Source organism: Chamaea fasciata, unplaced genomic scaffold, assembly GCF_029207755.1.
Source record: "Chamaea fasciata isolate MVZ Bird 193981 ecotype frontalis unplaced genomic scaffold, bChaFas1.0.hap1 SCAF_21, whole genome shotgun sequence".
Lineage (NCBI taxonomy): Eukaryota > Metazoa > Chordata > Aves > Passeriformes > Sylviidae > Chamaea > Chamaea fasciata.
The window spans coordinates 3,972,122-3,996,387 of NW_027094106.1; the positions used below are offsets into that span (position 1 = coordinate 3,972,122).

The following is a 24,266-nucleotide window of genomic DNA, read 5'->3' on the forward strand; positions in this document are numbered from 1 at the left end:
GTGAGGGAGCATCCAGAGGGACTGTGACCATCCCATCATCCCTGCAAACGGGTCCTGCATGCCCCCTGCTCCTGTCACCAGTGTGAGGGAAGGACAGATGGACACTGGCATGCAGGGACCTGTAGGTGTGGGAGCTGGAGCCTTGGCTGGTTGCAGGGATCATGGAAACACCTGACTTGCTCCATGCCAGGACTGTGTTACTTTAGAGACCTAAGAGCAACTTTTTGGAGAGCATCCACTGTGGTTAAACACTGCAGCCATGTCCCCTTCCTGTCTCTGCCTGCCACATGCCACGGCATCCTCCTCTCTGTTTGCACAACCATGGGGTGATGTGTTCAGGGGAAGTGCCATGGTTGGCAAATTACCACTGGTGTGTAAGCCAGTGGGGACTGTTCAGCTGCTGGAGGAGAGGGAGGAGATGCTGCTGCAATGGGGAGGAGATTAATTTTGATTATTGCAATGATATTTAATAGAGTGCAGTTGCCAGCATCCCTGCTTTACACCAAAGCCCACAGTGACATCCAGAGGGATGCTGCCATCACAGCAAACCATTTTATCCCAGGACACAAGAGCTGGGCTCTACAGTCAGCACTGGAAAAAAAATTTGGCAGAAGTTGCAAAAAAGCCTTTCCCCTCTCTCTTGCCTGTTATTTATTAATTCCCCTGAAAGCTTGTCGGCACCAGGGTTGGCAGCAGGCTCGCGTAACCCCGGGCAGGACCCTTATTTATCAAGAGCACAGGAACAGCAGTCCCCAGTGAGATGTATTTCTTGATGTGTGCAGTGATGAAAGATAGAGAAATGCAGTCAAAAGATTCACGATAAGGGATTTTTCACGCTCTCCTTAGCAAGTGCTGCTTCTGGATGGGTTTTTTTAAGGAAAAAAAATCTGTTCTGGGCAGACCAAGCTACCCCAGGCTGGAGGGCAGCTGCTGCCTCAGGGATCAGGGACACTCCTGTCAACTGCTTGAAAATTGGGGATCTAGTTGCTGTAAGTCAAGTTCTGGCAGAGATTTTGAGGCTGCTCACATGGAGTTCAAGCTGGACACCATCACTTTCCTACAGGCCATGTGTTTCCTGTCACTTTCCAAGTCCAACCCCATCCATCTGGAGGGAGGGAGGAAGAAAGTGGGAGGGCAGTCCTGGGACAGTGGCTGTGATGAGTAGGTTGGTCCTTGCTCATTGTTTGGGAGGTATTATGGGTGCAGGTACATGGGTGGTGTGTGTATAAGTGGTGTCAGCCCATGGAGCAGTATCCGTGTCTCTGGCTGCAGTGGGGCTGGGGCTCTGGGGTGCGTGAGAGGATGCAGTGAGCTTCCTCCTCTCTGAGCCACTGCTTTTCCCTGCATAATGCCTCCTTAGGAGCAGTGAGGAGGGATCCTGCCTACTCACCTTCCCACATGGATCCACCTCATCCCTTTTCCTAACTCTTGCAGAGATCTTCCTCGCCCAGGGACCAGCATCTTCCCCCTCCTCATGCAGCCTGAACTGCCACAGCTGCAGCTCAGTGCTGACATGTCGCAATAGGACACGAAAGAAAGATGCTTGGCTCCAGTCAGAAGGCAGTAGAAATCAGAAGGTTTTATTTACAATTCTTTCAGCTCTTTTATAACACACTGCACTAAGAGGACACATTATTGGTCCATAGGACTGAGACCTCTCCCATTGGCTAAGTAACAAAAGTAGCAAACAACACTTGTTATGGGAAAGGAATATTGTTTACACAAGGTTGTTTTGGGAAAAAGAAAAACTGTTAAAAAGTTTCCCTTGAGAAGAGCTAGCTCTTCTCAAGCTCAGAAAATACTGACTCCATACAGACAGGATCCAGGTTCCTTCTGGAACCAACCCAGGAGAACCACTCTTGGTAACACAAACATGGAGCTGGTTTGCTTTTGAACCCTCACCAATACTTTTCCTTCTCATTTTTGTCCTTCATTTCAGGAGAAGAGGACAAGAAATGAGTGACACAAGAACGACACTCCAAACCAGAGGATCCCTACCTTGTAACTCGGACTGAAGTCTTGCATGCGTGACCATCGCTAAAGCCAGCAGGACATGCATGTGTCCGACTATCAGACAAATGCGGGTGAATCGTCGAAAAGAAAAAAAAAATACTGATTTTGTTTTGTTCTGTAGCTTTCTTTTTCCTGTACATATGAGTGCAATTACTGGACAGCTGGCGTAGAGTTTGGGGATGGAGCTGTGTGGATCTGAATCATTGTAACGTGGTTCCTCGGGATTTGTTCTTGCCAAATTTGAGACCCTCTTTCCGATTTTCACGCTGACTGAGTGAGCATGAGCAAGGTGGCCTTCATGAGAGATTAGGGCCGGAATTCAGGATTTGACGCCACATGCCCCAGTGGGATAGGATGCACAAGGCAGCTTCTGGGACTGGGAAGGGCTTGGCAGTGAGGGAGGGCAGGGAGAGAGGAGAGGGGGCTGTGTGTTGGGATTGTTGAGCCTTTATGATGTCCATAGTGTTGCTGCTGCTGTGCTCTGCTCCAGTGGCTGCAGCAGCTGGGCATAGCTTCAGAGTGTGTCCAACATTGGTGTGAATCTCATGGATGTGTGTTCATAAGGCGAGGTCAGGTGCATGTGGTGGAAGGCGAACTTCTCCCTATTTATCACGCTGTCCTGTTTGATCCCTGCATTATGGAAAGCCCAGCACCTCCTCAGGCTCATCCAGCACCAAAGCACGATGAAGTCTTGTCTGTTCTCCATCAGGCATCTTGCTAGATCCCATCTGCACTATATAAGGCAGTCCTCCTTGCAGGGGCAGCCATGTAAAGAAAAGCAAGGGGATGCCCACCTTGCATTCCTCATGTCCACCACTCCTTCCTGGTCACACTCTCTTTCCTCAGTGAGTTTTTAACTATTTCCCTAGCAGGAGTAGAGCTTAAATGTTTAGGAGCACATCCATGGCTTCATGTGCTGTGCTTTGGAGAACATCACTGATTTGCACAGGGATCAAGATGGGAATGAATGTATGCTTGTACATAACGTGGTCTTTCTCCGTGAGTGCTGTTTGTTGTGGCATCCCTTTTTGTAAGGCACCAACTTTATCTTGCCCTCTGGGGATTTTTCCGCAGCAGGAGTGAGACAGTCTTCAGTGAGGGTTTGTAGATCAGGAGTGGATTTTGAGATCCATTAAATTTATCTTTCTCCATTGAGCTGCATCAGCTGAGAAGCTGATAGTGGTTGGTTTCTTCTCCAGCTCTCCAAATCCCCCCTTCTGTTTTCCTCACGGTCCCCTAGGATCCACCCTGATGATGTTTAGTTAGCCAGAGCCTGTATCTTTCCTTTCTCTTACATTCCATCAACAGCACTAGAGCCAGGGTCTGGGATAGCATTTGCTCCTTTGCTGTTGGGTTTTCTCTTCTACTTTTTTGCCTCTTACAAGCTTACGGTGTTTTTCTGTATCATCTGGGCAAGAGCATCTCTCCTTCCGTACAGTAGGTGCCAAATATCATTCCTCCTTTCTTTTCTCCATCACCAGCATTGAAGATGAGCAGAGCCCCCAGACCAATGGGAATGTACAGAATTGTTATACTACTGAGCTGATTTATTGTACAGAAAACCTTGCATGAAATGTTGTTACTGTATTTAATATATAATGTATTCAAGGAATTTTAATATGGAGCTCTTTAAAAAGATCTTTATAGATACTCTGTGGTTAGAAGATTGTTGCTGATTTTTTTAAATCTTATTATACTTTGTCTTGAAGAAGTTTTATTTTTCAAATGTGTTCTGTCTAAATGATTTGATCAGTTGATCCCACGGGATAACCAATTCCTCTTCAAAGATTTTCACCATGGATGAGACCCACCCTGGTGTAGAGGACCAGGACATGACCCAGGTACTGTATCAGCCTTCAAAATAAGGCTTCAGTAAGACTAATGCTGTAGACATGTGATTTGCCCTTCCTTAAAAGGGTAGATTTCACCTTATTTTAGTACAGGTCACAGAACTAAAGAACTTTTTAAGTTGGAAAAGACATCCAAGATGATTGAGTCCATCTCCATTGCTCTGTGCAGAAAAACAACCAGTGGGAATTTAGTCCAGTTCCAGCTCAGAGTCATCAGAGGAAGCAGCTTCTGTTTCTCTGAGGGTAACAACTAGTTTGGGAGAAGCTGGGCTGGATTCAGAGGCTAGACTGGGTTCAGAGCATCCCAGCCCTGTTTGGAGGGTCCAGCAGGGCTTTCAGCTGCCCAATGGCATCTCCATGGGACGTGGTGGCCTTGGTCCCTTGTGTCTCCAGGAACCTGTTTGGTCCATTCACCACCTGGGTTATGCTGTTTTCCCTGGATTTAATGTCTAGTGGAGAATTACTAATTTAACCCAAATATGTGTGGTGTGGAGAAGTTTCTTGTGTAAAAGCCCAGGCAGTGTCAGTCTGTTCAAGCAATCTTTGGGTCACAATTGTGAGTTACCAAACCCTGAGCCATCGTGGGCAAGAAACCAGAGCTGTGTCCCAGCTTGTTCTTCGCAGCAGCAAACTGCATTTTATTTCCATTGTGAGCCTTCAGATATGTCTAGAAAATAGCCCAGGTAATCTGCACTAGAGCTGCCTGGAGCAGGTGCCCCCCTTGCTAGGAGGGACCATTTTGACACGTTCCCATTTCCCCTTCTGAATGGTTGATCACGTCTCTTGTCTCTCCCCCCACCCTTTAATTAGTTGGAGTACAGGGTTCACTCCATACTTTTGATTACAGGAGCTTATGTTTCGAACATGTTAATGAAGTAGAAAAATATCCATAGATGTAAGTATTTTTTTTTCCTTTATTCTTCAGTGAAAGGTCAGGATAAATCACAGAGTAGTTATTTATTGCATGTGTGCCAGCAGCAGCATGCTGGGAGCTTTTACAGGCTGGAACATGTTCTTAGGTAAACTTGGAGATCCCAGAGCCAAGACCATCACTTTGGGATAGGCTCTTGTGTCTCACCAAGGCATCTGACTGTGCAATACAATGGAGATGGACGCTGGGTGGCTGCTTTGCCCTAAAGCTTTTTTAAAAAAGCAGCTTAGGGGCAAACCTCTGGGATCCTTGCTTTTCTTGGCAACAGAGGTTAGGAATTATTTCCTTTTTAGTTTTATTTTGATGGTGCTGCCTGGCATATTCTAAGTCTATAAATAAAACTCAGGTCTTTCCAGCAAGACCTTTAGCATTGGTGGGCTGCTGTGACAGATCCTCCACAAGATGCAGGGCGTAGGACATGCTGGATGGCAGCATGGGATTATCCATGAGCACTTTATACTCCTTCCTCAGGGGCCAAGCACAGTGCTGGGGTATAGCCAAGGGAGGAGGGGAAGGTCCTGTGTTCCTGGGGTGAGCACCAGGGGATCAGCTGTGGAAAGTCTTTTGTACTGTTTTGGGCTATTGTGTCATTGTGACCACTTGCTGGATGAGTTTTTCCCCCTGTGGTGTGTGATCCCATGGGGAGGCACATTGGAAAAGGAAAAAGAGCAAAGTGCTGCATCCTGCATTTTACTTGTTGTGTGGCCCAGGTCTGGATGAGGTTTGTGTTTGTGTGTTTGGGTTTTGGCACTGTGAACATTCCGTGTGTGTGTGTTTCTGGTGATGCTCTGCCCAGCCAAGGCTGGATGGCACCACCAGGCACTGGAGAGGGCACTGGGAGGGACAGGCTCTATGGAGGGGCTGGGGGACTGTTCCTGTAAGAGCATCAAATCTGGGACTGAGTCGGAGTTTCTGCTCATGGTGTGAATGGCAGAAGGAGGAGCAGAATAGGAAAACTCAGCATTAATTTTTGGTCCTTCTTTTGGACATCAGGTTGATAATACTGCTTCCCAGTCAGGGTCCTGATCCACCAAAACTCATCAAGTAATGATTTGAGCTGTACAGGGGCCCCGGCTGGGAGATGTTCATGAGGTTCAGTGACCTTGGCATTACATCACTTCTGAAACTCAAACACACCACTACCAACTTGTGAGACTTACTGTAATGTTTGGACCGTACCTGGCATGGCCATCACCTTGTATAAATGATGCCAGAGATTCAGTCCCATCTGGGCTCTTTTTCCTCCCACTTCTCCAGTGGCATTTTCTGTCAGAGGAGACAGCCTGGGACTCAGGTTTTTGCTACCGACCAAGGAGAGGACTGTACCTCATGCAGATCTTGTGTGGCACAGTTGGGGTTAGGATTTGCAGGGCAGCAGTGAAGAGGTGACACAGGGTAAATTGTGCTCCCTGGACCTGTTCTTGTGGTGCCGTTCAGCTTTTGGTGTGAATGGGGCATTAAATGAGCCAAAATCTGTGTGTGCCTGGAGTGGTGGGCACTTGGGACCAAGAGGAGGGTGACCACTGAACTGCCAGTGGGTGCCCTCAGTGGCTTCAGTCTGGGAATATGCTGATTTTTTTATATGAGATGCCTGAACAGCCAAATGTAGAAATCTCTGAGATTGTGCTTCATAGCAAAAGGTAAATTGTTATATCTTGGGGGGTGGGAGGGTGTTATCTGAGGGGTAGAACTGAAAGAAATGAGGTTTCCTATTTTATTACATGAGAGATATTTTTCCACTAAATTACTGCTTCCTAAACCGTGTCCTTTGTCTGACTGTAAATAGCCAGGTGTGCCGGGAAGACGTGGGAAGGCTCCTTGTGGTCACATCCATACAATCCACTCTGTTCACACAATATTGGGCTGATTTGTTTTATACTTAGAAAATTACAGAAATAAAAGCAATTTTACTGGATGACTCTGGATTGGGGTGTTTTTTGTCTATTTTGTTGTTGTTTTACCTTTTTTTTTCTTTTCTTGTCCCATTTGTGGCTGATTTGGGGGACATTTGGGAGCCCATGGAGCCATACGGGAGTGCCTGAGGGCATTCTTCAGCCGTAAAAGGAGTTGTGCTCACCAGATTAGGATTTCTTGTGGGTTTTCAGAGGAGCCAAACTAGAAATGGAGCTGAGCTTGTGCCTGGCATGGGATGACAAAGGCAAAATGAGCGGAGTGGCATAGTACGACTGTTGGGAATTTTTAAATTCACTCGTGCAGCACAAGAATACAAATAACAGTGCTAATTTTGACTGTATCCAGAATAGTCATCACCTTATCTCCCCCAGCTGGGGGGGTAGAAGGTTTAAATAAGCCCTGCAATAACCTCCACAAGAAATAACTGTGAAATAAATAATAATTAAATAACTTGGCTTCCTCTGGGGGGATGGCATAGGGCTTGGGGCCATGTGTTTTCATCTCTGCATCGCCCAGAGCTCTGCCCATGGTGATGTTTGAAGCAGAAAATACTGATCCAGCTGCAGGTCTTGTTTTGGAGCAAATCTGTGTTCATGGCAATATCTACCCTTGGTGCTTTTTTGCTGGGATGTGGCCCCATATATTCCCTCCCAATGCTGTGAGCAGGACGAAGACGGTACACAAGGTAAGCCAAAAGCTTTGTAACCCACAGTGGGTTACAAGGAGGGACATGGGATACCCTGGCACATGCTGGTTTTGGGAAAGGGCTTTGCCTGGCCTCCACTTTGCTGGTGCAGACTAATGTCAGAGGAAGAGGAGCACCACTTCATGGCTGGAGGTGACCCTCAAGCCAGTCCCCCATACCAGAAATGCTGTCACAGCAGTGAAGGCAAAAACACCCCAAATTCCCCACCTGATGTTGTGTCAGCCCCTGGATCCCTGGGTACCATCACCTGGGACTGTGCTTGTCTTTTGAAGGCATGATTCAGAAAACAGGTGTTACCCTACCAAAAAAATCCCAAGGGTCCCTGTATCCCATGGCACAGCCCCACATTGGATGTGCATCCACATTTCTGGAGGCCACACTGGCCACAGGGCCACTGACACCTTTTGGTACCCCCAGCACCTCGGGTCCATGTCTGCTTTGGCATCAGCTAAACTATTGCTGAAGGAGGAGGAGGGCGATTTCCAGGGAGATGTGTTGTCACAGCAAATGGGGATGGAAATGCCACTTCTGAGGGGTGAGTACCACCAAAAACATCTTGTCCCGGGGCGTTGCAGCACGGGACAAGTACAGAGCTGAGCCAGCCCTGCTGGGAAGGAGCGATGAGAGGTCAAGGACAAGTTAAAATTGGAAAGAAAACTGAACATGCTGTTTTGTAGGACCTTGCTTGCTCTCATCTGCCAATTTTTTTCCACCCTCCCCTTTTCCATTGCCAGTGGTGCAGTGTGAGCACCTCCTGCTACTGGTGAGGAGACAAGGGGGCTGTGGTAGCCACAATTACTGGGAAAAGCCAGCAGGTCTCAGGGGCTCTTCTGGGCAACCTTGATCACAGCAGGTCCCCACTATACCCACCATCATATTTCACTTCTTGCCTCCATCTTACTCCTCCCCATCCATGGATCTGCAGCGTGCCACACATTTTTGTGCTGAAATTCCGAGCTCCGTGCTAGACACTGCCAAGCATGAGTCTGGGTTGTGTAATGAGCTTCATCTATTATTTTTATATTTTCTTTGCCCCCTATCAATGTCTGTGAGCCTGGAAATACCTGGTAGCTTTTCTGCCTTCCACAGTGGTGCTTCCTTGGGTGTGGGTGGGCTCTAGCCCCATTCAGAGGTTTTCACAACCCCCTTTGTACTCCAGCAGTTCCTGTCCCAGCTCAAAGCAAGGATGCACTTGCATTTACAAATGCCTCCCTTAAAAATACCAGATTTTTCATTTTTCTCTCAGCCCCAAGCACAGACTTGTGTTTAATGGGCAAGGGGGAAGGAGCTTCTTTTGCAGCCATGGATGGACTCCTGTGCTAGCCCTGCACAACACTGCCAGGGATACCCTTGGAGGGCCACCAGCCCTCAATGCCCTTGGCTTCTGGCCCAGCTGGAGCTGGAGATGCTGGATGAGGCCAAAGCCTGGCGCTGGGGACCAGTCAATGCCAGCTGACCCAGGAGAGTGTTTGGGAAACCCGGCCTTAGGTCTTTGCAATCTCAGACACAAACACAGGGGCTTTAGAGCCTCATTTGCTGCTTCTGCTTCCATTTTCCCCTCCCGTGGGCAGTGGAGCTAGATGGGCTCATTTTCCTTATCTCTACCTGGTTTCAGAGTCATAGAATCACAGAATGGTTTGGGTTGGAAGGGGCCTTAAAGAGCATCTCATTAAAAGCCCCTACCATGGTCAGGGACACCTTCCACTTAGACCATGTTGCTCAAGGTCTCATGCAACCTGGCCTCAACACTTCCAGTTCTACTCTCTGTGTCCCTGTGTTGTCCCACTTGGTCCTTTGTTTTCATGCTGCTCAGGTCAACTCCAGTTCAGTGCTTTCTGTGCCCTGGGCAAACCCATCCTCAGTGCCCAGGACCTGCTGCAGATGAACTCAAGATGCCACTGCTCCTGCAGCAGCACCCATACCTCATCAATCCAAGGCAGAGCACCTCCAGTGCCTCCTGCCTGCTCTGCTTGGAAGCAGCCAAGAGACGCAAAAGTTATTCAGAGGAGATGGCTGTGAGTGTATTGACAGCACCATACCAGTTGGTGTCTGTGGGAACCTGAGATAAAACCATCCCCAAGGTCCCAGCTGTGTGTAGGGATTGGTGCAGAGAGTCATGGGACACCCCCCAGGCCACACCTTACACAGCAGGCTGATAAAAATCTCTCCCTCTTAATTCTATTTTTATTTTTCATTTGGGTGTTATGTAATGTATTTATTATCACAGCAAACAGACATCCCAGCCTGGCCTCAGGACAGCCCAGTGCCTGCACCACAGCTGGAAGCATCACAGCCCCATGATCTCAGCATGGCTCATCTCTGGCCAGTGATTGCCCTGGGCAGGTCAATCAACAGCTGAACAGCCCAAGCAGGGCCCTGTTCCTCGATAACCACCTGGCAGAGGCAAGGAGGTGTGTTGGCAGCCACCTGGCACCACCATGGCACCACCATGGCACCACTGCAGGGCCACACAGGTGAGCAATGCCTGTGCAAACTTAGTAAATTCCCTGTGATAAAGTAATTTAAGGAGTGGCAGTCCCAGGGATGGCGTGGGTGTGAGAGAGGTGTGAGCCCACAAGTGTTTAGGCTGTGGTTTTCTCAAACATTTGGATGCTGTGGCCAAGTAGGTGCCCATGCTGGGTGCTGGTATGAGCCCAGGAAAAGATTCTGGTTCTGCTGGTGTTCCAGGCTGGGGTCTTCTGCTCTCCACATCACTCCAGATGGGGTCTGGTCCCACTCACCAGCTCCAACATGGCTCCAAGAGATTATAAAATGGCAGATGCATATTATCTCCCAATGGAAAGTATTTTAGCTAAATCCATGCTATAACCATTTTATTGACTCCAAGTACCAGAGAAGAGGTTATAAGTGACTCTTTTACAAGTCATTTTGCTGTTAAATTTAGCTGTCCTATTTTCATTATCCCCATGGCCTTGGCAAGGGTGAGCAGCCTTCCCTAAAAGGCCTCGTTTCATACAGTAAGTTATTTGCTTCTCTCCTGACAGATATCTAAGCTTATAAGGTTTGTCTGCTCCACTCAATAGCAGTATCAGCCTTCAATCTGTGTGATTAACATCAGCATTTTGTATTTGCTTTTGGCTCCTTGTCTGACAGCTTTCCATGTTGCTGAGGGCTGGGGCATTGAGATCGCATCACGTCACTCGCAACGTGGGATCATCTGATTTTGATTCCCAGGCTTCATGGTACGCCCAAAAGATTCAGATAAATGTTTCAGTTGCTTTTTCCCCAGTTTTCCTTATTGCCCAGCAAAGATAATTGATTTGTTCCACTTATTTCACAGTTGTCAGGTCTGTAGTATATTGAGTCAAAAGGTTAATATGACAGTGAGCAATTGGCAAGTGAATTTGAGAGGTGGTGATGCTAAAGAAATATTCCTGAAAGGAAAGATTTATCCCAGCAGGTTAGGATTTTTCATGCTTCCAAAACTATTTCCTCCTGCAGAGAGAACCTTTATCCCAGGCTCGGTGGCTGCAGAGAGCCAGTGTCTCCTTTGAGGCCAAGAGTGACAGTAGATGATCTGGGGCTCAAGGAGCCTATCCCTGCCTGGAGTGCTGAAGCAGCTAGGTGCTGGGATTTCCAGGGAAAACATTCTCTCTTTCCCCCAGAAACACATTCCTCCTCAGCCTCAGTGCTCCCCAGCACAGAGCTCACCCCTGCAGGCCTGTGCCCTGCAGCTGCCCAGTGGGAAAGCACCGAGGGCACAGGGTCCCCCATCCACAGCCTCTGGGCTTTCCCCAGCAATGAGCCAACCCCCTTGAAAGCTTCCCATTGTGGCTGTTGGCCCCCCAAATTTCAGTCTGGCACTTTCAAATCCAGTCCCTTTCCCAGTGATATTTGTTTAAAGTGGTGTCTGCACCGCCCTGCTGAGCATCGCTTGCCGTGACCCCGGCTCGCCGGGCCCTGCTCATGGCCGGGCCATTCAGGAAATGCTGGAAATGCTTCCAAATGCACCCAGCCCAGCCCAGTGCAAGTGCTGGGAACGAGCCAAGCCCCAGCTGTCTGGCTTCACGGGAGGGGGCCAAGCTGGGCGCCCTTCTGCTCCGTGGGTCAGCTCCAAATGGCTGAGCTGGGCTTTCGGGTGCTCCCCCTTCTCTTTCCTGACTCCTCTTCTGGGGCAGTTTTTGGGAGACAGAGTAGGACATGGGCTCAGGACACACAGCCTGAGGTGGCTGCAGTGGCCGGAAAGATGATACCCCAATCCTAATTCCCAAAATCTCTCCTGGGACCCCCACAGTCTCTTCCATCCCACTGTTGGCCCCCGGGATGCCTCGTGGTCTCTGCTCACCCTGAGCCCTGCCTGCAGCCTCTCTGTCCCCAGGGAAGGCCCCTGCCGGGCGAGGGAGCATCACTCACGGGCAGATGCCTTCGTCCTGGTGGCATGTGGGCTTGGCAGCGGGGTGGCCCTGCACCCTCCCACACCCTGTCCCACCCCCAGACCATGTAGGGCACCCGCTGTTCCCAGCCCAGAGCTTATAGGAAGAGGAAGCCTCATCCCTGCGCAGAGGAGGAAACCCGACAGCCCAGATGTGCACAGAGGCACGCCGATAGCATTCTTATTTTCTTTTTTTTCCTCTGCAAACAGAGGAGCTGCCAGAGCGGCGGCGGGCACGGCCCAGCCCAGGGCGCAGTGAAGAGCCGGGAGGCTGTGGCACAGCCCTGGCGCAGCCATGGGGCAGAAGTGCATGGACAGGGTGTCCTCCTTCCTCTTCGAGTATGACACCCCTCGGATGGTGCTGGTGAGGAACAAGAAGGTGGGACTGACCTTCCGGCTGATCCAGCTCATCGTCCTGGCGTACATCATCGGGTAAGGCTCCCCAGCACCTGCCGTCCCTAAAATGAATGCTTTGCTGCTGGGTTAAAAAGCAGTGGAGAGAGAGGGGATTCTCTATCCCCTATATCCCAGTGCAGGGGGGTTATTGCCAATGGCTTCACATCCCTGTGGTTGTGGCTGCTCCCGTGCAGCCCAGTGTCCCACCATGGCTCTTTTAGGTGTCTTCTTAATCCCCCTATCCTCGCCAGAAGCTACTGTATGTGCAGGCTGGAGGCTCAGCCCTGCCCAGCCCTGCTCCGCACACCGGGGCCCCGTCTTCTCACTGAAGAGAATCCAAATTCTGCTCCAGCTGCTGGACGGTAGCCTGAGAATCTGTTGTTATTTTTATTTTCATTTATATTAAAAAAGAGGCATGTGGGGCCAGTGCAATGATTTGTGAGACCCAAGTGGCTCAAGACAGGGCCATAAATCTCCCTGTTCACCGCTCTGACGCTGCGGCCGAGACGCAGCTTGGCTCCAAAATTCCTGGTCTTATTTGCTTCTGGGAGACAGCTCCAAAAGCCAACGCGGTGCAAGGGCAACTGCTTAAAAAAGGCAGTGAGTGGAGCAGGCGGGATCGGAACCGGGTGAGGATGTGTGTCCTCAGGTGCCCCGGGGCTGCTGCTGCTCCCGCAACAGTTACTCTGTCCCTGTCCTCTCGGTGTGGGATGATGCTATGGGATGTGATGGAGGGTAAGCCTTTGCCTACTGTGGGCTCAGCCCTAGAGGGAGACCAGCACCCTTTCATGGGGAAGGGCCCCACAACAGAATGTTTGAAAGGAAAGGGGGTGCCTGGCCATGAACTGGAAAACCTGAGAATTTTTGGGGTGTAGAGTATCTCATGCAAAGGAAAGGCAGTGGCTCCCAGGCCTCACTGCAAGCAAGTTTTTTTGGGGAGCAGAGGTGCCCATCCCTCCTTTCAGCATAGACTCCCTGGAAAGGGTAAAAACCTTCCTAGGGGATCAGTGTGAGACCCACAGGCTGGTCTCACCCTACTCATCAGCACTTTGGCTCCCAAGGGTAATCCTCATGCAAAACTGCAACTGAGGTCTCAAGGATGCTCTGTTGCAAAGGGTTTTGCACTGGTGTTACTGGGAGCACCTTTGCTTTTCCTAAGGACTGAGTCTGTGAAGTCCCAGGGCTCCAGTCCCAAATGTGGCTGGGGGCAGCTGCTCCTGTGGATCGGGAACTGGCACAGATGGTTGTGCAGAGCAACTAAGGAAACATGGCTTAAGGAACTTGGCTAAACTGAGACAGGCAACCAGGAGGGAGAAGGAAGAGAACCAGCCAGGGGTGACAGCCAGTGGCAGAGGGGAGGAATCTGGCATGAGAAATTGATGTAATTCCCAATTTTTTCCTGGTTTGTTGGGATTGGGCTCCTCTAGCAAGGGGCTGCTGCCTATGACTGCAGCTGCCCACAGCCCCACCAGCCCCTGGCAGCCCCTCTCTGCTGACAGCACTGTCCCTAGTTCCCTTCCCACAGCAATACTCCCAGTTCCCTGCCCACAACACTGCCCCTAGTTTGCTGCTCTCACCAAGCCACAATGCCTGACATTTTCTGTCCTTTGAAAGCAAATTTGGCAGCCAAATGTGTATTTATTTACCATTCTCCTGGTTTTTGTCCCCCTTTCATGGCAGGCATGGGATGCTCATGGAAATGTGTGCCAATGCATGACTGCTAGAAGGACATGTGTAGTGCCATCAGTGCACACAAATGGGGCAAACCCCCCTGTGAGACCTTCTGTCACCCCTGGGGAGCAGTTCTTTCCTGTGATAACTGATCACAGGTGATAAGGTGGTATCGCTGCTGCCCAGGCGATGCTGGGTGCTTTCTGGGTTTCACTTCCTGAAACCTTGCATGCAAGGAGCTGCAGGCTGAGCCACAGGATGAGGCTGGCAAGAAAGAGGGTTTGGTGGCTCTGCCACATCAGAGAGTGACACCAGGGGACTTTAATAACCTGGGCAGGACTTGCTGTAGCATTTACAGCTACATGGAAAATGGTTTTGTTAGTCATGGCTTTTGTTAGTTAGGCTTTGTGACAGGGGAGGTGGGGTTGCCCAGCCCTATGTCAGCTCTGCCAGAGGGGGATAAGGTCATCAGCAGAGTCTGTGCTGGAGGCTGATCTAGGGAACCTTCTGCCCCGGGTGCTGCCCAGTTCACAACCTCCTGCAGCCCTGAGGGCATTGGGGAAGATGCCCACTGTAACCAGTGTAACCCAGTCTGGTCTTCTGCCTTGGAGGAGGATGCTGGAGCTGGGTGTCCCAGCTAGGGTGGCAGCAGTGCTGAATTTCTGCTTCCATCCCCAGACACTGGAGCAGATGCCATCCCTGAGGTCCTCTTGCCCTCCGTCCCGGGATGCCAATGTGGCAAAGCTCCCTCTCCAAGAAGTCCCCACAAGGTCCAGCACCAAACCAAAAACCTCCAGACAGCACCTGGGGTTCCCCATTGCCCCCTCTGCCCATCAGCCAGGTGTCAGAGGCAAGGTTTACACACCAGGCTGGTGTCATGGGCTGTCCCATGGGTAGCCTGCTGCCTCTGTCACAGCTAGCAGGATCGATGCCTGCGGCAGTGGGGACAAAATCCAGATCGCTCCTTTTTTAGTGCCGAGAATGCTCCTCGCCACTGGGAGCACTACCCGAAATGGTTTCTTGCCCATGTTTATAGTCTCCCTGAGTCAGACTTAATCCAGCAGCAGCTTGTTTATGCTGTAGGTTAAATAGTGTCAGGAGCCTGCCCTAATGACTGTGTGATGGGCTGGGAAAGGCAGGCAGAGAGCCCTGTTCCGGCCACAGCAGTGTCGCTAACCCTGCTCTTGCAGCCCTCTTCACACAGGACCCTGGCTGCACATTCCCTTTCCTGGGTGGGGAACAGTGGCTCTGGATGTGAGGCATGTTCAGACTCAGCTCTATGTTGGAGGCATTGAGTTTTGGAGAGTTCCTCTGCAGTGGATCAAGAGATCAGGCGTGTCCAAGTAGGTCACTGACACCAGCAACTGCAAACCTGCTGTAGGCTTTAACCCCCAATGACCAATGGCTCCTGTGTTCCACCTGCCTTCACACACCCCCAGCCACAGAATGTGTTCCAGTCCCCAAAACACACCATCCTGGCATGGAAGTCGCATTCTGCAGCTACCACATGCCTCAAGCAAAGGGTCGGAAAGTTCAGCAACATGTCCCTTGTCCAAGAGTGACAGGTGGGAAGAAACTTGGCAAATGATTCCCCAGGTGACAGTTGATAGAAAAAGCCCCAGTCCACAGGTCTGTGCTGAGAATTGGGCCCCAATGGAGGAGTGCTGGTGGCCATGCTCATCCTGCCACCTTTCCCTGTCCAGGTGGGTGTTCCTCTACGAGAAGGGCTATCAGTCTCAGGACAGCATTGTCAGCTCGGTCTCAGTGAAGTTGAAAGGGCTGACCGTGACTAACGAGAGTGTCCTGGGTCCTCACATCTGGGACGTGGTGGACTATGTTTTCCCACCCCAGGTAAGGAGTCAGGGTGGGTGGGTTAGGGATTTGCTTTTGTCCCAATGCCTGCTTTTCCCCATGTGCTGGGGTGCTGATGGATCCACGGCATAGGTTTTCCATGGGGCTAACCAGGGTGTCCCTGTGGTGGAAAGGTGGTTGCTCCTGCCAACAAACCTCTTCCCAGGTTCTCCCTGGGGAGCATTTGGTACTTGGGACCCACTGTGACTGAGGAGGCACATTTGAGGCTGATCACAAAAGGATCAAGGTTCCTCCAGTGCCTCTGGAGCAGGATCTCAGGCAGCGAGGTCCTCCACTGTCCCTGGGGCTGGTGGCACTGCAGGTCCCCAACCAGGGAGTGGCTCCTCCCCGAGGAGACCCTGTGCTGGCTGTGAGCTCGTTGGCTGTGTCTCCACAGGGGGACAACTCGTTCGTGGTGATGACCAACTTCATTGTCACTCCTGGTCAGAAACAAGGAACCTGCCCAGAGGTAAACACACTGGCTTCCGTCAGTGGGCTCAGCTTCTGTAATTCAGGGGATTGTGGTGGTATCACTGTGGAAAGACTTCTTCTGACATTGGGAGGTGTAGTAAAAGCCAGAGCCTGGCCCCATATTATTGTTCCTGACTCCTGTGTGCTATGTGAAGACTTTTATTCTGCTGAAAACCAGGCAGCATTCCATGTAAGTTTTCTTCCCTTTGAGATGATCAAGCAGGGCAGACTTGAGGCTTAAATGAAAGCATCTGCCTGGAGTGAATAAATCACCCCTTTTTTCCTGTTTTATCCGGACAGCCTTGGTTGGGAAGCAGGGTATGGACAAGGCTCTGGCTGCAGTAGAGCTGTCAAGAAAAATGCTGTCTGGTGAGGCAGGAGGGACAGAAGGATTGAAGCTTCAGGGTGGGATGCTAAGAGGTGGCTGCTTTCTCCAAACAGCTGCCAGATGCCGGGCTGTGCACACGGGACAGCGACTGCAGCAAAGGGAAATACAGCCGTCAGGGACAAGGTATGGCACACGGCCTCGGGGCATCAGCTCTGGTGTTTCTGGTGAGACAATGCCGAGAAAAGCTGCCTGGCTGGGGTGTCACCTGGCTGGGGGACCTGCTTTGGACAGGGTTTAGGAAAAGCCTCTGACATGCTGGTTGAAGTTCCCACCTGGGCTAGTCCAGCTCTGCTCTTTTGAAAGACATCTGAGCTGCAAACAGCTCAGCCAACAAAAGGTTAATCAGGACTCAGTCATTTCCCCCAGACTCTTGTCCTCTTATCAGCTCAGCATTTTCTTAGATGTGTTTTAACAAGAAAAATCCCCAGCTGCTCCCCTGTACGGCACTGTAAGAGAAACCACTGCCCTGAGCTGAGAGGCCACAATAAATTTCCTGTTTGAGAAAGGTGCCAAAGCCCTGAAGATTTTGTGTCTTGAATGCCCTTGGCAGAGCTGAAGCCCCAGCCAGATCCTATCCATCCCAGTGTGAGGCTGAGATTTCACAGGATCCAGGGGTGTGAGCAGCTGTTTCCCCCACAGGGCTCATGACTGGCAAGTGTGTACATTTCAACAGCACTGTGAAGACCTGTGAGATCTTTGGCTGGTGCCCTGTTGAAGTTGATTACCATGTTCCCAGGTAAGGAACTGTTGCCCTCTTTCCCAGCGCAGCTGCACTTGGTGTGGGGCAGACCAAGCTGGGGCTCTATGGGATGTGGCCAGGACAGCCTGCGTTGGGAAAGACCAGAAGAGGAAGGGATGAGACCAACAGTTTTCTGGGTCTGCTTGTCTCAAGTTGGATGAATTTCCACCAAATGGGGCTTTCTCTAGAGCCTGGAGAGCCCAATGGTGGACACGTGTCTACACTTGTGTTTTTCAGCCCTGCCCTGCTGTCAGAAGCAGAGAAGTTCACCTTGTTCATCAAAAACAGTATCACCTTCCCTAAGTTCAAGGTGTCCAGGTAAGGAGAGGTTTGGGGGAACGGCTCCTGGTTGGTTCCTCCAGCTGTGTCCCTCAGAGGAAACCTGGATGGGTGTAACTGGATGCTTGGTATAGAGGATTGCATACCTCATCAGTGATCCCAGGACTACTCTAACTGCTGCACTGAACCCCATATTAGCTCATAGGAACTGAGACATTTCCCTCCCAAATCTGTCCCACCTCAGCTGGTAGTTGTAGTTACAGGAAAGATTTCTGGAATTAACTTCTCCTGAGTTACCCTCACAAGTTGCACATGAAAATATAGTTTCTCTGATTCTTCATTTTTCTTCTCTGAAGACAAAATTAAAATACCACATGGTCAGGATAAGCTTGGTGCCCCAGAGTCCCCCTTAACATCACAGATCCCACCTGTTTCAGCAAAGGGTGGGGTTGGCCCCTTCCTGGCAGCACTGGGGGAAATGCCGCTGGCTGAAGGCACACTGATAAGAGGATTTGTGATGGCAGTGACCACATATCTGATTTGGAACAGATTAACAGAAGTTATTTGTGCTGAAGACAGCAGATTCTTCTCTCTAAGCTGACCTTGTCCCCATGCTGCAGCCAAGGTTAAATGTCCTGGCAGCCAGCATGCTTGGCAAAGTCCTGAGCTGACCTCACACTACACCCCAAGAGGTGGCTGGGAGAGGGGATCCCCACCAGCTGCAAGGAGAGGTGCCCTAAGGGAGGGCAGGCTGAAGAGGACACAGAGAGGGAGCAGGTGCTGGCAGTGAGGGTGGCCGGGCTGGCTGCTGTGGCAAGGGCTGTGCCAAACCCAGCTGGCCTGTGGGGGAACTCCTTGCCTTTGATCACTGCTGACAATTAACTGCTGAGCATCAGCAATGGGATGAGGTTGAGCAAGGCACAAGTCTTACAAAACCATAGGCTTCACAGACAGGATGTTTTTAGGCAAAGGAGAAGAGTGGGATGGAAGGCAAGAAGCTGCCCTTTCCTTTTAACCCTTGCTGTAGGAGATGGCAAACTCCAGCTAAATGTAAAAGGTGGGGGATACTCTCACTATCCATGAGGTGTCCCAGGTAAGAATTGTTGGTACTCGGAGCATTGCCTAGCAGAGCCCATGGACAAACTGGCATGTGAATGGGAGACCGACATGGGCTGGGCAAGGGGCTTACAGAGGTCCTTTTCCCCCCAAATGATTGTGTTACTGAGAATCTTTCTCACCCTTTTCATTCACAGGCGCAACTTGGTTGAGAGTGTCACCAAGCAGTACCTGAAGAAATGCACCTATCACAAAGGCACTGATTCCTTATGTCCCGTGTTTGAACTGGGGTACATAGTGAAGGAATCGGGTCAGAATTTTACCTTCCTGGCTGTTAAGGTACTTCAATTTCAAATGATGTTCCTTGCTGTTGATGGGAGAGGGACACTGGCAGTGCAGTCATCCCCAGCTGTTGAGATGATTTTCTGTTTTCTCAAGAATTCTTGAAAAAACAAAAGTGTCAGAATTATCTCATAAAGATTAAGAATCTCCTTGGACATGGCCTAATATTTACATTTTTCTTGAAAACTCTTGAGAAGATTTGACCCCCGGCAGTAAATCCCAGGGTTCAGCTTGTTTTGATTTGAGCAGTGAATAACTAGATCTGTGTGGCCAAATCCCATCTGACTGAGCTTGGAAATCCCAGCTGGATGGTCAAATATTGGTCATTGCACAGTGCTAACCGCAGCCTTTCTCCAGGCTCCAAAGTGCAGCTTTGCCTAACACTCTTCAGGCTGGTGAGTGGGAGTATCTGCTACCTCTGCGCTGCAAAACCTTGTGATAACTTTGCCAGAGACTGAATAAAATCAGAGGCTTGCATATATGAACATATATTGCATGGATTGCATCAGATGTCCTAGAGGAGCTATGGCTGCCCCATTCCTGGCCAGGTTGGACAGAACCTGGAGAAAACTGGCCTAGTGGAAGGTGTCCCTGCCTGTGGCAGGGTTTGGAACAAGATGGTCTTTATGGTCCCTTCCAACCCAAACCATTCTAAGATTCTGTATATTAGAGGTGCAAAAATACAAGCCTCTGGGGCACAGCTATTTACAACCTGGAGTAAGCTCAGGAGGGAGGAGGGACTCCTGCATTTCCTGAGCAATCTCTTGGTCATAATCAGGAAAGGGAAGGCTGTACCATGAGGACCCGAAGGGATCTGTGGTGAGCACTGTTTCTCAGGACTGTACCTTGGGCACAGGATTCTGATCAGGAACAAGAAGGCACGAATTTATTTGTGTATCCAGCACTCAGGGCAGAAAGAAGAGCCTCTGCAAGAGGTTTTTTACAGGCCACAAAGTCAAGGCTGCTCAGGAAGGCTGAGGCAGCAGTGGGGTCCATGCATCTGGAGAGCCAGGACACCTCATGGCACTGAGACAGGACACAGATGAGAAGGGAAAGCATTTCTCTGTGTGGGCCAGGTCCAAGGAGGGGCAACCTCATGACTCCCCTCTTGTCTGCAGGGTGGGGTAGTGGGCATCACCATAGACTGGAACTGTGACCTCGACTGGCCCCTGCGGTACTGCAAACCCATTTACCAGTTCCACGGCCTTTACAATGATGACAGTAATGTTTCACCGGGCTTCAACTTCAGGTAAGGAAATGCCTGTTAATTCTCCAAGTGTAATTCAGAGGTGACAGCTTTCAGGTTCCCACTCAAGGCATGGTAGAAGGCCGGAGACCATCCTTCAAAATACTCACTACCTTTACAGGTCTAGACAGCAGTACCAGTGCTCTTTTAAATGGCATGAGAAAAGTGATAATACACCCCTTGGCTTCAAAATTGCCCCATTTCCTTTCCATCTCCTCCACCTTGCAGGATCTCCTGCTTGGCTGAGCTTTTGGAGAGCCCCTTGGAAGGCTGGAGATGGTGTAGGATCATCTCACATGTTCCCATACTCTCTATCTTCTGCTCAGTGTGACACTTTCACTAGTGCTTCACCAAGATCTGTTGCATGCAGAACTTGGTGACATCAGATCAAACAGCATGAGCAGGAGCTGGAACTCCAACCTGCAGGCAGGAAAACTGAGGCACAGAGAGGAGAGGTACCAACAGCCCAGCTCCTTCAGGGGGTTTAAGGAAAAGGTCAGGAGCAGGTCTGTGATAGCACATTCCCAGATCTTTGTCCAAGATCCTGATGCTGTAGGGTTGCAGGGGCTGTTAGGCACCCTGGCAGACCATTAACACTCACCATCCAATTGCACAGATATGCCAAATACTACAAAGAAGATGGGATGGAAAAGAGGACACTCTACAAGGTGTTCGGGATCCGGCTCGACATTTTGGTGAATGGCAAGGTAAGGGTGGATCCTCTGGATCCCTGGGACAGCAGTGCCATATCCTTGGGAAGGTACCAGCTCTGTAACACAGCACCAGGGTCCTGTGGGATCAGAAAAACTAGTGTGAATGCTTTCCTTGGGTGCTGGCCCTCTCACAGGAACTCTTGGGAATTACTGGGGAAGGGAAGAGAGGAGGAAAACATGTTTTATAGGTCATACCTTTCAGCTGTGGCTTGATCAGTGGTTTTGTCTAAAAAACTTGATGATGGGAGTGGGGAGAGGACCTGTGGAAACTCAAAACCTTTTATTGATATTTCCAGAAACTGAACATTTGCATTTTCCTATTTTGTCTTTTTCTTCCCCCTGGGAGAGAAGGCTTTCCTTATTGTGTTCCCACTGAGAATATTCAAAGTGTATACTTTTGTTTGGTTGCTTGGTTTTGGTTGGGTTTTTTTATATTAAAAATACAGGAAGAAAAGTAAGTTCAATTTATTTCAGCCTAAAACCAACCTACAATATTTTTCTGTTTGACCAGCTCTTTCCCAGCTCCTGTTTCTCTGTGTGCTGTGGTTGTGGTTTGGGTTGCTGTGAGGCACTTTTGCCGAGCTCCACCTACAGCTAGAGCACCCTTTTTTTCCCCCCCTGGGCTGACTGTAACTTATCACCTATTTTCTCTGACTTTATCCAGGCAGGCAAATTTGACATCATCCCAACCATGACCACAATTGGCTCTGGAATTGGTATTTTTGGAGTGGTAAGTTCAGATATTTCCAGCCTCTATATGGAGACTCTCAAATTATTCTTCTTGCCTGTGACATCTGTGGGAAGTGTCCTTGAGCTGCAGTGAAATACTGGCTGCTGCTCAGGGAATCAGAGGATGGGAAAAAGGGGGAAAGAAGATGCTCTCCTGCTAGATTCCTATGCTAAACAGATTCTTGCTGGTCCCTGGCTGATGTGAATCCTGCTCCACTGATGAAGGGAAGGCTGGCTCCCTTGGCAGGTCTTGGTATCCTGATAGTTTCAAGTTAGAGCTGGCATTGAGGGAGGGTCTGCAGGTGATTCGCAGTATTTTATACAGAACAGAAACCCAGCATCCGATTTGGTTATGGTCACTAAAGACTTGGGCACAGCTCAAAGGGTGTTGTGCTCTGCACTTACCTAAAGTAGAAACACTTCATTTCTGTTGACTTAAATCACCTACTATTGAACACAGCACACTTCACTTCTGTCCTAAATGGACAATTGGAGACTTCAACAACTGCCATGTTGTGGGATGAAGCAGAAGTTTGCCCCTAAATTGTGGAGCAAACTGGGAAAAACTGGAAGTACACAGTGGTCCAGGTGAGCTTGCAGGGCAACTCCAAACTTAACTCCACTTTGATTTAAGGCCTCTGTCCTCTGTGACCTGCTCCTGCTGCATTTTCTCCACGGACGAGACTATTACAAGCAGAAGAAATTCAAATATGCAGAACCAGAGCCTGTAAGTAACAGCGAGTGCCTGCCCTGCAGAGGCTCTTGCGGGGGTGTGTGTGGATGTGTGCATGAGTAATGACGCTGTAACACAAACATCCACCCTGAGGGGCAACCAGGCGCCTTCCTGAGCCCTTGGGACTGTTAGAGACTGGGATCCATGAATCTTCTCTCCAAAATTACTGTGATGTTCTGTGTGACTCATCGTTAATAACTTTATTCTCTCTCTTTAACCCCAGATATTCCAATATCTGGTAACGCTTGCATTGCTTTAAGGGAAGCAGGGGCAGATCTGTGCTTCAGCAAACTAGAAAATGTGTCTTTTTCTGCTCTTTGAGAATATCTCCATGACCATGGAATGTTTCATGGCCTTCAGAAGGACACAAAAACACTTCCCTTCAAATTCATCTGGAAATATGCATATACACTGGGGGTTAGGAGTTGCTGCCCCATCATATTTTCCCTGGCATTAGAAAGGAGCAGGTCTGTAAAAGAATCCTTGTTTTCTCTCATTTAACCCCCAGTCAAAGTCACATAAGAAGGGAAAGGAGACAGACAACACACAGTGAGAGGTGAGTGGTGTTTCCCCAAGCCTGCTGGCATACATCTGGCAGGAATGAGGGCTATAGGTCTTGGGGTTATCCCAAGGCCTGTGGGAAGGGAGGAGGGTTTCAGGGAAGTCAGCAGGGCTCCAGGGAGGAATGGAGGAGACCTGAGCTGTGGGCTGTAGTGCCTGATGTAGGGTCAGCATTTCCCAGCATAGGCAATTGCATGGGACAGCAGCAGATGCAGGATGTGGGACTGACATCGCATCTTCGATGGCAGCATCTCTTGAAGAAGGGCACTGGGGGGCAAGACACCGGAAATCACTGTGCACCTTTCTCTCAGCAGAATCCACACTGACTGACACACCTGCACCCCTCTTCCTCCTCCTCTTCTCCTAAAACTTGGTCGCCATCCCATCACCTTCCCAAGAGGCCAGCACCAAGACCAGCAGAACAGCATCCAGCCCCAGCTCATGGGAAGGTGGTGCCCTGCAGCCAGGGCAGGGGCTGGCTGGCCCAGCACACAGCCTCTAGTGGGACATGCCACAATGCTGTGGATGGGTCAAACTAAGGGATCTTGGGGCCCTCTGCCAGCCCTACTGCAGGGCACTGGGTTTGCTGCCTTTGCAGGCCCTTCAGAAGGGCTCACGCTGCACCCTGCCTGGTGTGCCAGGGCCGTGCCAGGTCACTTGCACCTGAAGACCCTGGGGAGAGCACAACTGCCTCTTTGGCCTCAGAAGCACCGTTGGACAGCTCCAAATTGAGAAGAGGAGGGAAGGAGAGCTGGCAGGAACCATGCCCAGGCCCTCTGCCTGGGAGAAAAATGGTTATTTTGTAAGGATGTATTTTATTAAAAAAAAAAAATTAAACCTTTAGTTTTTCTACTACAACCCTTTGTGGTGCCTATGCTTGCCCCAGAGCACAGTGTTTGCAGTGATTTCTGGGTTTATGCATACAAAGTAATCCCATCAGTGATGATTCCTTCAGAAAGTGCCCTCCCGTGCAGGGCTCCTGGGCCTCCTGCCACGAGCAGGGGCTGTTATATCGGAATTGTCACTTGGGTTTCCTCCTCAGACAGGCTGGCTGGCAGGGAGCACTGGCACACTGCCAGCCATGGCAATCCACTGTCCTGTGCCAGCTCTGCCTCCACTGCCTATGCCAGTCAGTGTTGGCTGGGCAGAAAGACTTTCTCAGCAGCAGCCTCACAAACCAGCTCTTTGCATCCAGGAACTAAACTTCCCCTCTGTGCTAGATTTGAACTACTCACCACGTGCAAACATCACGGTTTGTGCTCAAACCCCACACCCCTGCGAGCA

At 50.1% G+C, this 24,266-nt stretch overlaps 2 protein-coding genes across 7 annotated transcripts in view; both read left to right on the forward strand.

Annotated features, from left to right (window-relative positions):
• ATP2A3 (ATPase sarcoplasmic/endoplasmic reticulum Ca2+ transporting 3) overlaps window positions 1-6,709 on the forward strand; it is a 54,524-nt gene extending 47,815 nt beyond the window's left edge. For all 5 annotated transcript variants that reach the window (XM_066201675.1, XM_066201678.1, XM_066201674.1 and 2 more), the window contains one exon: window positions 1,940-6,709. In XM_066201675.1, coding sequence (XP_066057772.1) covers window positions 1,940-1,959 — 20 coding nt within the window. In that variant the 3' untranslated portion in view covers window positions 1,960-6,709. The remainder of the gene's footprint in view (window positions 1-1,939) is intronic.
• Window positions 6,710-11,945: 5,236 nt separating this feature from the next.
• P2RX1 (purinergic receptor P2X 1) lies at window positions 11,946-23,834 on the forward strand. Of its 2 annotated transcripts, none has more exons than XM_066202104.1 (13): window positions 11,946-12,239; window positions 15,578-15,725; window positions 16,123-16,194; window positions 16,638-16,707; window positions 17,224-17,320; window positions 17,561-17,641; window positions 18,856-18,997; window positions 20,119-20,249; window positions 20,863-20,953; window positions 21,624-21,689; window positions 22,323-22,415; window positions 22,930-22,977; window positions 23,294-23,834. In XM_066202104.1, the coding sequence occupies exons 1-12, from the start codon at window positions 12,103-12,105 to the stop codon at window positions 22,972-22,974; spliced, it is 1,173 nt and encodes a 390-aa protein (XP_066058201.1). In that variant the 5' UTR covers window positions 11,946-12,102; the 3' UTR covers window positions 22,975-22,977; window positions 23,294-23,834. The 2 variants fall into 2 exon arrangements, with proteins under 2 accessions (XP_066058201.1, XP_066058200.1); XM_066202103.1 differs by having other exon boundaries at window positions 23,297-23,834.
• The last annotated feature ends 432 nt before the right edge of the window (window positions 23,835-24,266 follow it).